Source organism: Dicentrarchus labrax, unplaced genomic scaffold (assembly GCF_905237075.1).
Source record: "Dicentrarchus labrax unplaced genomic scaffold, dlabrax2021, whole genome shotgun sequence".
Taxonomy (NCBI): domain Eukaryota; kingdom Metazoa; phylum Chordata; class Actinopteri; family Moronidae; genus Dicentrarchus; species Dicentrarchus labrax.
This window is the reverse complement of record NW_026136721.1, coordinates 799,062-812,303: the sequence shown is the minus strand read 5'-3', so window position 1 is coordinate 812,303 and position 13,242 is coordinate 799,062. Positions and strand designations below refer to the sequence as shown.

Here is a 13,242-nt window from a genome sequence, read left to right as displayed (position 1 = left end):
GGCAGAAATCATATAATTGAATGTTTAAAGCTTCAGTTCTGACCACTGACCATTAGACAAAATAGGAAAGCTCCAGCAGCTGATGGTGATGCATTTAGGCGTCAATATGAGTAGAAAGTAAAAAAGACTTCTTGATTTCTCACCACGTAAATATTCATAGAATATTTACAACACCTCTGGACACAGTGAGAGCAGGTGTGTCTACAGGTTTTCTTAAACCAAACGTGACTTCAGGGCCATGTGCAGGCCACAAAGACAGAGGTTTTACTCACCATAGCTCCAGACATCACTCTGATGTGTGTAAGTCCACTGAAGGATGGACTCTAATGCCATCCACTTAATGGGAACCTACAGAGAACAGAGAAGGACAGACATACACTGACTTTTGAAGACAATGAAAGTCATGATTTAGAACCACTATGATATATGTAGTTAGAAGAACCATCAGAGAATTTCAGTACACGTTAATTTCTCCTATTAAGTCTCCTCAGTGTGAACGGAAGATATTCAGGCAACAGCTACTATTCAGGTGGAGCTCTTGAGTCGAACACACCTTTCCTCCATCAGCATGGTACTCCTTCTCGTCAGCCGTCAGCAGCTTGGCCAGGCCAAAGTCAGTGATCTTGACATGGTTAGGAGTTTTCACCAGGACGTTCCTCGCTGCCAGGTCTCGATGTACCAGGTGACGTTCCTCCAGGTAGTTCATCCCCTGCAGAAACACATTCAGGCCAGGCTTGGCAGTGTGTGTGTGTGTGTGTGTGTGTGTGTGTGTGTGTGTGTGTGTGTGTGTGTGTGTGTGTGTGTGTTCCTACATTTAGATTTGCACCGTAGATTGGCTATCAGAGTTAATCTGTATTGTTGCCTGCTCCACCAACAGTTCACCTCTTCAGACACCTATGAGGGATGTCACGGAGACTACGGCCATTTTTATTTATACAGTCTATGGTTAGCAACCAACACTGTGAGGAAGCTGTGCTGCTGCTATTGTTTGTAGTTAAAAGAACTTGATTGCATGACGTGTTCAAAGAGTGGATGGCGTGAAAAGTCAGCTGTCATAAAGACGTGAATTTCTTTTACAACATTTTAGACAGTTTTGGAAAATTACACAGAAACTCCTCTAATCCAACATTGGAAAGGTGTGTTGGGGGGCTTCTGAAGCTGTTTGACCGTCTCACGAGTGGTTCTGACGGAGAAACTTAATGCTGCAAACAAAATAAAGATTTATACTGAGCTCATGACCTTGTTTGTGATTTTCCCAGCACTTTATGATCCAAGTGAGACTTAAAACATAGGCTGAATAGATTAACGCTTCCTCAACACATACACGCACATACACACAGTTTCCTGCTGTGTTCAGGCTAATAGGCCTCAGCAGGCTTAAAATGTACTGCAGACAGAGTTGATGCCTCAGGCAGAGAGTGGAAACCGAGACAGGAGCTTGTGAGCAGAGAGTTGCTGCTTTGTGGTAAGATGTAAGATACTTGGATCACACTTTGTGATAGAACCAATTCATATCGCTCACCTTGGCGATCTGGACACACCAGTTCAGCAGCCACTGAGCACCAACGTGGTCCCTGTGGTGTCGGACATAGTCCAGCAAGCAGCCGTACTGCATCAGCTGAGTCACCAGCTGGACCGACGATGTCAGGCAGATCCCCAGCAGACGACACACATGAGGATGATCCACGCTCGCCATCACATACGCCTCCTACACACATATACACACACAAACACACACAGACAGACAAAGGTACAAGTTTGTTACCTGTTTTTGAGGACAGTGGAGGAAGAGACTAAATGAGGTTGTTCAAAATAATTCTCGGACACCTCTGAATTTTGCTGTTTGTTTTCTGTGTTGAAAAAATCGTCTTTATGCTATCTTTGTCGGTTTTGTATGCAATTATTACTTTATTTCTTATTACATCCTATTTTGTGACATCACTGGATACCGGAGGTTGTGCTAATTTTGGGGATATAAAACACAGCAAAAACCCAAACAATGGTATAGCTGAACAATTGAAGCATTCACACTTATCAATAATCAAAATAAATACTGAAGATAAGATAACAATGTGTGACTGCTTGCAGATTATTATTAGAAATAAAGTTAATATTAATAATATCATTATCGAATCAAATCGATAGCACTGACCTATACCCCGTATCTACAGCACAGAGCTCTGTCTAGTATCCAACTTGACCTCTGTAGTTTTATTGTCAAATAGAAAATTTGTGTCAAAATTAGGGAAACCAAATTAATATTAATAATATATTATTATTATTATTATTGTTGCTATTATATTTATCAAATAGACAGTACAGAACTCTGACCTGCATCTACAGCACTTACTAATGTCCTAAATCTGTCCTCTATAACTTAAATTAACTCAGTGTCAAATAAGTGGACTGTTACACAAACAAATAACAAGTACACACTTGCAATGTGGCTTTTTGTACAACATTCCCAATTTTAGTTACAATCCAAATGTAATTATTATGGCCCGTTAAGTGAATCAGGTTGCGCCTTCAAAAGTTTGGTAACCAATTACAGACAAATGATTGTGATTGTGAAAAGTGATACCCAAAAACAAACCTCATCAGCTTAATCTAAATATACTATTTACTGGGTTTTGAAGAAAAATGTTTTTAAGGCGTGAGTGGGTGAGACCCACATCAGTAAAATTGGCATCATACAAGGAACCCAGTGTACATTAAGGTTTCTTCTACTCCTTTACGGTCCATGAGTTATTAGCAAAAACTTAAAAGGCTTAATAACTGACATGTTATCTATACATGGTGGCGCCATTGTTCTAAAGAAAGTCACACACCATTTTGCTGGTGTCAGGTATATTGTCAAATATTTTGGTGATTTTTGATCAAACATTAGACAAAATATAAAATATTGTGCGTCCAATTATATAATTATAGTAAGACCTTTATAGTCACTGCAGACTAATCATTTGATCCGAACAGAGTTAGATATGTGATGTCTACTATCTAAATAATGTCTGTGTGGATTGTGGTAGCATTTGAATGCACCACCACCAATGAACATATTTTGAAAAATAAAGTGATGGACTTATGTTGCAGTGAGGAAAACCTATCACAATGTCACAAATTGTCACAATTCAGTGGATGTGCTAAAAAAGTTTCAGCTCTGTAAACTCTGTTTAGACTTCAGAATATTAGCATTTTGGAATGTGCAAAAAGAGGCCAAAAATGTCAAACCCTAACCAACCAAAAGTCGGTGCTATTGAATTCATGCTTTAATGTTTAGCACATCTCCATGGGGCACCTGTGTACCAGGTTTGATGACTTTAGCATGTCTAGCATCTGGAATTTTTATGACTATATGCGACTTCCATTGACGGGCCATTAAAAGAGAATTACAGTAAAATATTCATATCTCAATAACTGTGACATATATCAAAAATAAAAGTAATCACCAGAATGACACTAATAGTCTTTAAATTTGAACATCTGAATTATGTGTCTACATGTGTGAGTTATAACGGACAAAAAAACGTACAAAAGATGAAAAAGAATAATAAGCAAAATAAAGACTAAAAATTGTGTGCAGCAATCACACAATGGGAATAAGAAGAAGAGGAGAGGAACAAGAAAATAAGAAAAGAACAGGAACTAGAAGAATTGAAGAATTGAAGAAGAAGAAGAAGAAGAAGAAGAAGAAGAAGAAGAAGAGGAGGAGTCTTACATCCAGGATTTCTTTGTTAGCTTTAGGTGATGTAGCCTCTCGGAGAACTTTGATGGCCACTGGAATCCTCACATCCTCTCCTTCTGGGATCCATAGACCCTAATAATATTCATCACAGTCAACTTTACATATGTAAAACCAATAAAAAATATCATGAAGTGAACATTCATACCTTGAAGACGGTCCCAAAGGCTCCGGAGCCGAGTACCCTGATTTTCTTAAACTCCGTCTCCTTCAGCATCCTCAGCAGCGCCTGGTTAGGAGCTTCACCGCTCGGCGTCAACGGCTCCACCAGCTACAGAACACACATTTTATTTGAACCCTCCAGTAACATCACACATATAAATATTTACAGGGGTTAAATACATTATTTGACAGTAGGGTGAAGAAAACACAACACTGTAGACCTCTGACTATACAAACAGTCTGTATGTGCATGCGTCCGCTTTGTTAGCTATTTTTTTCTGTGCCAATTTTGTGATGGAAAACTTGAATGAACACTCCCACCTCTCTCTCCTGTAGCAGGCGACGTAGGGTCCTCTTCCTCCTGATTCTTTGTCGCCGTAGCGACACAAAGATTACCAGTGACACGATGACAGCAATCAAGAGCCCACCAACTACGCCCACCGCCAACGTGGAGTGGGTGGCAGCACTGTGAGGACGCACAGAATGCAAGACGCCATCCTGAGTATTATTTCTCTTGCATTTAAACTTGCCATCATAGTTGTCCATTGAATCTAGACTGCATTGAATTTGATATGCTCTACTTTATATAATATACATAACCAGTAAATTAAACCAACCAACAGTATGAAATTAGGTCAATCAGCTTACATGTTAATGAATCACTTAATAACAGTCGAACAAACAGACTTTCAGCTGGAACATCAAACGCTTCAATATTCATACAATGTGAAGGTGATCTGAACATTTTTGAAGAGTTTTTAGATAAAAAGAGATTACGTATGAACATAAAGCAGCTTTTCAGCTCCTGCGTTAATTTAATTATGAGCGACAAAGCTGTTTGGTCCAATCACCACAACTTTCCTGCAAATTTGACTGATCATTATAGTTTCCTTCGCAAACTGTTGAGCCATCCGTCACCAAACTCACTTCCTTGTCTCTAGTGTTGAAGATAACCTCTATCATTTACCCTCCAAACTGTGAGATCTCTCAGGTATTTTTGCTTCACTTTCTCCAGCAATTCCAATGCAATTTTAATTACTTTTAATTTACTTTCTGTCAAATTCATTGAAGAATTGAGCTGAAAACTTTAAGCGAATGTGTATCCTGTGATTTTATGAATTCATAAACATAGAGACGAGAAAAGGCACACATGCTGCTGTTAGCTTACAGCTAACGTCTGTAAGGTCAACACAGAACAATTTGCACAAATGACGCAGGGCAAACAATTTCTAATCTCCTCAAATTGCTGAATAAACATGACTTCATCATCTTAGTAAAGACAGGTGCAACAGTAGCGCAACCTCCAAAGTATCTTGGATAAAAGCATCGCTTTCAGACGCAACATCTGAACAGCCAGTCTTACTCTCTCGTAGACATTCATTTTGTGAACTAAAATGAGGTCAGTGAACAGGCAGGATTCAAGAAAACATGTAGGTTTACTGGTCAAAAAGCCAAAGTTGTAGTTTTACCCAGTGCATCCAGACAGTCCAGGGCCTGAACACCTGCAGACACAGACACACGAAGCAATTTATGAGTCATTCATTTATTGGTCATCAGAGACGTCAACCAGCTCTAAATGACAAGTTAGCAACATGTGTCTCACCCCTGGGTGCAGTTCTTGTGACAGGACTGGCACTGGCCTGTGCTGTCAGGGTATTTCCAGATCAGCGTATCTCCATCTCCCAGCATACCATGGGGACAGTGCGGCACGCAGTGGGGGCCGTCTTTAAAATGGGTGCACTGGGAACACTGGTCTGGACCCTGCAGGTGGAGACGGAGGAGGGATGATATAACATTTGGTCAGTTCTTAAAGGTCCAGCAGCATCTAGTAGTGTAGTTACAGATTGCAACTTCGTGGCTTCACCCACGCCTTCCAAGCGAAAAGGAGAAACCACAGTGGCCACAAAAACGCAAAATGCACTATCTAGAGCCAGCGTTTGGTTTGTCCGTTCAACATGGAGGACTCAATATTTCTACAGTAGCCCAGAACGGACAAACCAAACACTGGCTGTAGATATGGACATTTGCGGCCATCGTAGTTTCTCATACTAGATTTAAATTAACCTCAGCAGACAGCAGCAGCAGTTGAACTCACCGGTCCGTGGCAGGTTGGGATCCCGGTCTTTAGGAGACACTCTGGGTGACACTCGACACAGCTGCTGTTCACCTGCACCTCTCTGGGCTCTCTGCATAAAAAAACATCAGGAGTCAGGATGGAAGCCCACAGAGACTATTTCTAATATCCAGTGAGGAAAGAAGTATTCAGATCTTTCACTTAAGCAAAAGTAGTAATACAACGATTCTTACAAGGTTATATGAGGTTTAAACATTTAAATATATCAGCTAACAACTATTCTCCATGTAAGTGTCACATGGTGTCTCACTCCCTTAGTTTGTTTGGTTTGTTTCCATAGACTGAAACTGCTGTTTTTATCATCTACGTCGGTGAATTAGAGGCATACTATGCAGTTTTCCGGTTTTGTCAAACAGCTACCCCTAGAGTCGCTGCGGAGTACTTGTATTTAACGTTAACTGTCGTAAATACCACTTACCAGAGCCGTCTCTATATACGGCTCTGCGTCTCTGCACTCATGGCCTGATCCCCTCCGTGTCGGACATCGAACAGGCAAAGATAGACTCCGAAGATGTCTACTGACCAGGTAACGTCTGAGTGAATGCCTGCTAGTGTCTTCCATTGAGGCTGCTTCTTATGTCGCTGATGTACGTGGCATCGCGCTGTAAAGCAATTCGTGATTCTCACGGGATTTCACCTTCAGACTTGCATTGCAGGTTCTGCCAACGGCGTCCCTCTCCTGCTTTGCTTTCGGTATGATTCGCTATACTACGAGTTCATTTACCATCAAAATGACTTAGAAGCGGTTATATTAAGGTAAAACTCTTGCATAGTGTGCCTTTAAGGATTTATTTCCACCAAACCAGAGTTGGTGATTGTTGGAGACACTAACAAAGACGGTTTTGGTGAGTTTTATTCCATTCCATTGGTCTAAGATACTGGTGCTTTAGTGTGGTGGCTGTTGTACAAAATATTTTGTTTTGAGTTAAGAAATTACAGTTGTGGCTAGGGATGATTTGGCCCTAATCTGCCCCCTAGTGGCTAAACATTTCAATCCTCACACACAAATTCCTCAGGGCTTCTTGCCTACACAAGGATGTAATTAAAAGTATAAAGTAATGTATATAAACATTATATTATTATTTACAAATTTCAACCTGCCGTGTCTAACTGAGTAATCTTGTGCATCTTTAAAAACTGAACATCAACACGTGTGTGTGAGCACGGTTCATGTCCCAGCACTGTCTCACCCCTGCAGCAGGTTACAGAACCCCACACAGCGCCCCCTTCGGTCGAAATGCTGACAGGAGACACACATGGTGGGACCTGGACCCCAGCAGCCCTCATCTGTGCACTCTGTGTCGCAGGTTTGATTCTGTTGTTCTGAGGGAGACAAGAAGGTTTTCTTATTTCTTTCACTTCATTCACAAACACAGATGACAGCAGTGACCCCGACACACATCCAGAAACTCACTGCACACGTCTGGTGGGGCGTTGTTGCGCATGCTGATTTTCTGGTCACTGGATCTGAAGAGGCGGGTCCACTGGTCGTGCCCGGTGTAGCAGAGCTGAGAGTTGTCCTTTATTATCACCTGCCCGGCACTTACCTCCTTCAGAGAGCGCAGACCCAGCCAGCGAAGGTGCTTCGCCTTCACCACAACCAAACTGTGCTGACTGGAGAGGAAAGATATAATGTGGAGGTTAATAAACGATATTTAATATTCAGCTCATGACAAAGGTTTGTTTCTGGTTTACAGAGGTCAGAGGACACTTCCATAATCTTTATCTCTTTTCAGCAAACTCTGTTCAGGAGCTGTGCCTTTTCTCTTCTCTTAACACAGGAAGTGTTTGCTGCATGTGCTAATAGTACTAACTATCATTAGCAACTTCCTGGTCCTATTAGCTGCCTACTGGGAGTTCGAAGGATGGGGGAGGTTTGATTACACTACTAGCAGAGGAGAATGAGCACCGGAACCACAGCAGGGAGAGTGGGCAACGAAACTGACAGAGGTCAGGTGATTTACTGTAACTCCACACAGATCTGATGTTTTCAGCTCTTCACTTTAACCAGAGCTGGGTGAGTTGGCAACAAGACACAGTGGGTTCAGGTAAGAAAGGGAGAGGCATAAAGCGGGAAAGGAGCTGGTTTGTAGCCAGTTAATTAGTCAGTAACTATTAACGTTACTCATCATCCATCATTGAAATCGTATTAAATTAGTTTTTCTATTAGTGGCAACTAATAGAAAAAAATTATTATGATGATATTTATTTGTCTTCAGAGATTCTGCACTTGGTTAAGGTTCAAGAAAGATAGTGGTTTTAGTTTTTAACAACATGGCAGACTCAGGATGTGAACCTTTGTCAAAGTCTTCGTCCATTCTGCCACGAGACAAATAACACTGAATGGATATCAAATATTTTCCACTTAATATAAATATAATAGCATCTGCATCTGCTCGGCCACAGAGAGGATCTGGTCTATATTAAGGTCTACCATGTTTAAAGGACCAGTGTGTAGCATTTAATGGCATTTAGAGGTGTAGTTACAGATTGCAACTGTGGCCACGAAATGCATGCATCTAGGGCCAGTGTTTAGTTTGCCTGTTCTGGACTACTGTAGAAACCTGGCAGACTACACCAATAGAGGACCTGCTCCCTCTACAGATAAAAAGGATTCTTATTTTCAGGTGATTATGCACTAATGAAAACATACCTTTAATTACAGCAGCAATGTATGTGTGTGTATAAAGACACATCTGTTAATGTCATCCCCATCTGAAACCCACTGATGCAAAATAAACTAGTAAATGGACGTCTGAGTTTAGATTGTTTTGTTACTCAGTGTTTTTAAATGTAAATTCTGCCGCCACTAGCTTCAGTTAATCTGTGAAAAGCAGCTTGTAAAATTTTGGACAGAATAAGAGCTGACCTGATGTGATAGATTAACTGTGATTTAGCGACTCTCCGCAACCAAGCACAGGATGTGATTCATGAGGTCAGACATGCACCAAAAACTCACTGCCAGACCATCATTTTATAATCCGTCACTGAGAAATATAGATATAAAATCTCAAATATTCCCTTTCCATAATTTCTGACCACTGAGGTCATTAACACAGGTTTGATAAATTCAGACTTACACGTGTGTTGTTCTTCCTCTGATAGTCTCCAGGTTCTCAAACACTGAAAGAGAGGTCAGATTCTCCGGCCAGAACTGGATCATCAGGAAACCTGGACCACACACACACACACACACACACACACACACACACACACTTACTGTTGTATCTGCTGTTCACTGAGATCAACTATCATTTGAACCGACAGGTCAGTCACTGGTTCTGTATCAGCAATCAGTTCTCACAATGGTGGATAGAGATGACCTTTGACCTACCTGAGATTTCCTTCACTGTCCTGAAGTACTCCAGTTTAGCCGGGTCCATGGGGGGGATTTTGTAGTGCGCGTCCCTGGAAAAGCAAAAGGCCATTGCACACCAAGTCTGTATTTTTCATCCACAATTGACGCACATTTAAAAATAAATATGACGGCCTTGCATTGTGTCAATCATGTTACACACTGACTGCGAAACCTTTATTAAAGTTAAAAAATGTTCTGCGTTTTTCCTGCATTTTTCTGTGTCTTTAATTTTAATCCAGAAGACACAGATCTCTTCTTTTATTGGCCTTCACTTATTGTTTGATGTGTAAAATGTGTCACAGAAGCTTTTAGACACTTTTACAGCGCTTGTTTCACCCAAAAGGGGACGAGGTTGTCCTGAAGACATAACTGGACATATGCCTGCTCTCATCTATTGCACTCTGAAACTGGGGTCGCCAAATCGCGAAAAAATACCCAACCTTACATGTTGTTGCTTTCAAGCGAGACAGTGAAGAGTTTCTCACCCAGTAAAGGAGGTTTCAATGAGGTAGATGGCCCCGCTGATCTTCGTGCAGTTCCTGAAGGATTCAATGTTGGAGGCGTTGACGGCTATGGTGTTGGTCAGAGCGCCAACCCCGACTCCGTCACAGACTGCAGGAAGGGAAAGACTCTGTCAGGTCATTTGTTTAGTATTCAGGTCTCTCTCTATCTTCCTCTCTCTACCTTTAGGACAGGGCCCGTCGCAGGCTTTGCAGCGTTGGACCCCGTTTTCCGCCACCTCGTGCATTCCAGCGCTGCAGGTGCGGACACATGATCCACCTGTCACCACGTAGTAATCTATATTTGTTTTCAAGTACAAAGCAGAATTGTATTAGTTTATACCAAACGTTAAAAAAAGAACTGCACTATACTTGCAGTATAGCTCATATGCTCATATATTATTTTCCTTGTCATGTTATTTTAGAATGAATTACTGGGCAGAGCTCAATAAAACAGAGGGTTTGAGGTCCATACATGGGCAGGCCTTGACGCAGGTCGCTCCGAAGGTGAACTTGGCTTTGGGATTGTTGACCACCTGGTGGGTTTTGGGGTCGTAGATTGTCAAAGCAGGACAAGCGTCTTTACAGGTTCCGTCATCATTAAAATCTCTGCAGGCCTGGAGAGCAGAGAGACAGTTGATTTACTCTTTGAAACCAACTTTATTTATATGAATAGTGGATAATAAATGAAGCATAACTCAACCACAAACGTTTACTGTTATGGATGGACTCTGGACACTGACTTTTTGAAGGTAGCTGACCTTTTTAAAAACTGTTTCCAACGATGGCTTATGGTGCAGATCCTGTATTTATTTAATTTTGCCATTTTGTGTCCCAGACATTTGTAACTAACACACTTTAAGGGCAGTAGCGCTGTATTGGGATGATGTGGTAGTGCTGTAGCACACAAACTGACCAGGCAATCGGTGGCTCGAGGTCCGGTGCAGCCAGCAGCACAGTGTTCATTACAGCAGTCGATGGGTTTTGGACCCCGACACCTTCTGCTGCACTGCTCGGCACACTGCAGCTTGGTGACTGGTGGAGACACAGAGAGGGAGTGCAGCTCATCAACAAGAATGATAAGAATGTTTTATTTATTATTTATTGTTGTTCTGATTTGGGCCACTTTCATACGAGATCCTAAATCATATACGGGTCAGATTTTTTATGTCACATAAACAGATCTGAGCAGGGTTTTTTTCTTGACAAAATGGGGGTCATCGTTTTTGAGATAGTCCATTAGCTGTTCTTATCACAGCCGATTTTTTCACTCTCTAAACAGACCTTTTTCACACCATTTTGACATGAAGCAGTAGAGTAAACACAGGTGTTATCAATAAAATGAACAAAGGCTCTGTTCCATTTAGTGTAGCAGAGCTTTTACAGTCACCTGGATGGAACAGAACCGTAAACAATAATGCCTGTGTTTACCCTACTGTTTCATGTAAAAATGGCTGTTGTGAAAAAGGTAAAATGACTACAGCTTTCCTCTGGCAGTAACATTAATTTGGCCACAGCACAGGATAAACTGCACCTAAAATGTTCCAGGACAACAAGGTCATTTTTATTCAATTTCAGGGCGTTTCCATGACTGGAAAACTAGTCTCTGAATTTCCAGGTTTTCCAGGACATGTGCGAACCCTGTTATAGATCAGAATTGGGCGCCTGCAGTGTGAAGATCAATACATGAAAGAGTTTGAAATGTGTGACGGTGATTGATGAGGTGTGTATTTGAGCGAGTGTGTGTTTACATCTCTGGCAGTGTTCCGGTCCTGCTGCCCAACACGAACCATTAACACACCCCGGATCACACTTCTCACCTGGAAAACACACACACACACACACACACACACACACACACACACACACACACACACACACACTCATTAATATATTCAGCAGATCACAGCCTCCTCAGTAAACTTCATCTTTATCTTTATTTTCTACATACATTTACGTGTTGTTACGTTTTCCATCTTGAAAAGCATGCTGGGATTGCTGTCTTTGTCCAGGATGTCCCACCACTGGATGGTCTCAGTGTTACACAGCAAGGGATTGTGGGTCATCTTTACCCCTCCTTTCAGGATCTCTGTGAGAAGAAGATGACGGAGACGCATACTGAATGATACAGTTTACAGAGTTCAAGAATTAAGTCATCAAGTCAATGAATTCCACGTCAAAGTCCAGCTCTAAGTCAGTGAATACCCCTCGTGAAAAGCCCCTATCTAGAGCCAGTGTTTGTCTGTTCATGGCGGACTCCACCAGAAGAGATATAAACGTTTCATTCTAAGGTAACGAAAACACAATGATTCTCAGGTTTTCAGGTGATTATACACTAGTCTTCCGGGACGTCCTTTGTCTGTCCAACAGCGTGGGAGAAGCAGTGATTTTTAAGGTGGAACTGCTTTATTCAGTGTGTTTAAGGTGGAACTGCTTTATTCAGTGTGTTTAGTGGTTTTAATCAGCGGGTCTGTTTGTTTTGGAGAGGAGGAGACCTCTGTGGATCATTGGGCTCCCGGTAGAGCAGTAAATAGTGTAATAATTCATACTGAAGGTCCACTTCATCTAACTGGCTACATTTAAACAATATTAAAAGCCAACACGTCCACTCATACTACACTTCACTACATGAATCTGGGGAAGTACTGGAAGTAAACCAGTGTCCATCACTGCGGTGGCGTCTCTCTACAGTATGTGCACGTTTTAATGCAAGCTGTTCTAAGAACTGGACAGTTTTCTACTTTTCTCTTTACTTTCTGTGTAATGCCATTTTTACAACGATGTCTAGGAAATAGGGAAGAAGCTGAGCAGTTATCAGCTGCTCCAACAGCAGTGACATTCTTCAACATACAAGCCTTAACTTCATGAAGAGACTATAGAACAAACAGAGAGTCCCTGCAGAGGACCAACACATTCACATCAAATCACCCTGTATTCCTATGGAAAAAAACGGAACATGAAATGTAACTAATATAACTGGTCTGTGATGATTAAATGCAACTGTCCTTATTTCTGGATATTGTCTCACTAATATGTAAAAACACTGAGCTCTCCATCCATATAAGGAACCTTCATCAATAACTGCCACTGCCTAACGTCACACCAACTACCCATAATGCTGCAGTCCCTACGAGGCGCCACCGCAGTAATGGTGGTGCCACTAGATAACGGGACACACAAACCAATATGCAGGATTTACTGGAATCTCACCATCACCTTCCGAGAGTATAAAGAAACTAGATTTTTCTGTCTCTTTAAACACAGTAACTGTAATATATCAGCTGGGGTTCTCAACCAGTTGGGATTACTCCGCTTTACCATCAAACTGCCGCTGAGATCTCTCCAGGCA

At 41.6% G+C, this 13,242-nt stretch overlaps 1 protein-coding gene across 1 annotated transcript in view; it reads right to left on the bottom strand.

Moving 5' to 3' along the window:
- LOC127355198 (melanoma receptor tyrosine-protein kinase) overlaps positions 1-13,242 on the bottom strand; it is a 43,227-nt gene that overhangs the window by 7,777 nt on the left and 22,208 nt on the right. The window contains exons 4-22 of the mRNA XM_051385820.1: positions 11,845-11,982; positions 11,645-11,713; positions 10,810-10,928; positions 10,369-10,510; positions 10,078-10,191; positions 9,879-10,005; positions 9,370-9,443; positions 9,116-9,206; positions 7,450-7,649; positions 7,226-7,358; positions 5,997-6,087; positions 5,505-5,662; positions 5,371-5,403; positions 4,223-4,367; positions 3,888-4,010; positions 3,716-3,814; positions 1,523-1,708; positions 554-709; positions 273-348 (exon numbers count right to left, since the gene is read on the bottom strand). Coding sequence (XP_051241780.1) covers positions 273-348; positions 554-709; positions 1,523-1,708; positions 3,716-3,814; positions 3,888-4,010; positions 4,223-4,367; positions 5,371-5,403; positions 5,505-5,662; positions 5,997-6,087; positions 7,226-7,358; positions 7,450-7,649; positions 9,116-9,206; positions 9,370-9,443; positions 9,879-10,005; positions 10,078-10,191; positions 10,369-10,510; positions 10,810-10,928; positions 11,645-11,713; positions 11,845-11,982 — 2,274 coding nt within the window. The remainder of the gene's footprint in view (positions 1-272; positions 349-553; positions 710-1,522; positions 1,709-3,715; positions 3,815-3,887; positions 4,011-4,222; positions 4,368-5,370; positions 5,404-5,504; positions 5,663-5,996; positions 6,088-7,225; positions 7,359-7,449; positions 7,650-9,115; positions 9,207-9,369; positions 9,444-9,878; positions 10,006-10,077; positions 10,192-10,368; positions 10,511-10,809; positions 10,929-11,644; positions 11,714-11,844; positions 11,983-13,242) is intronic.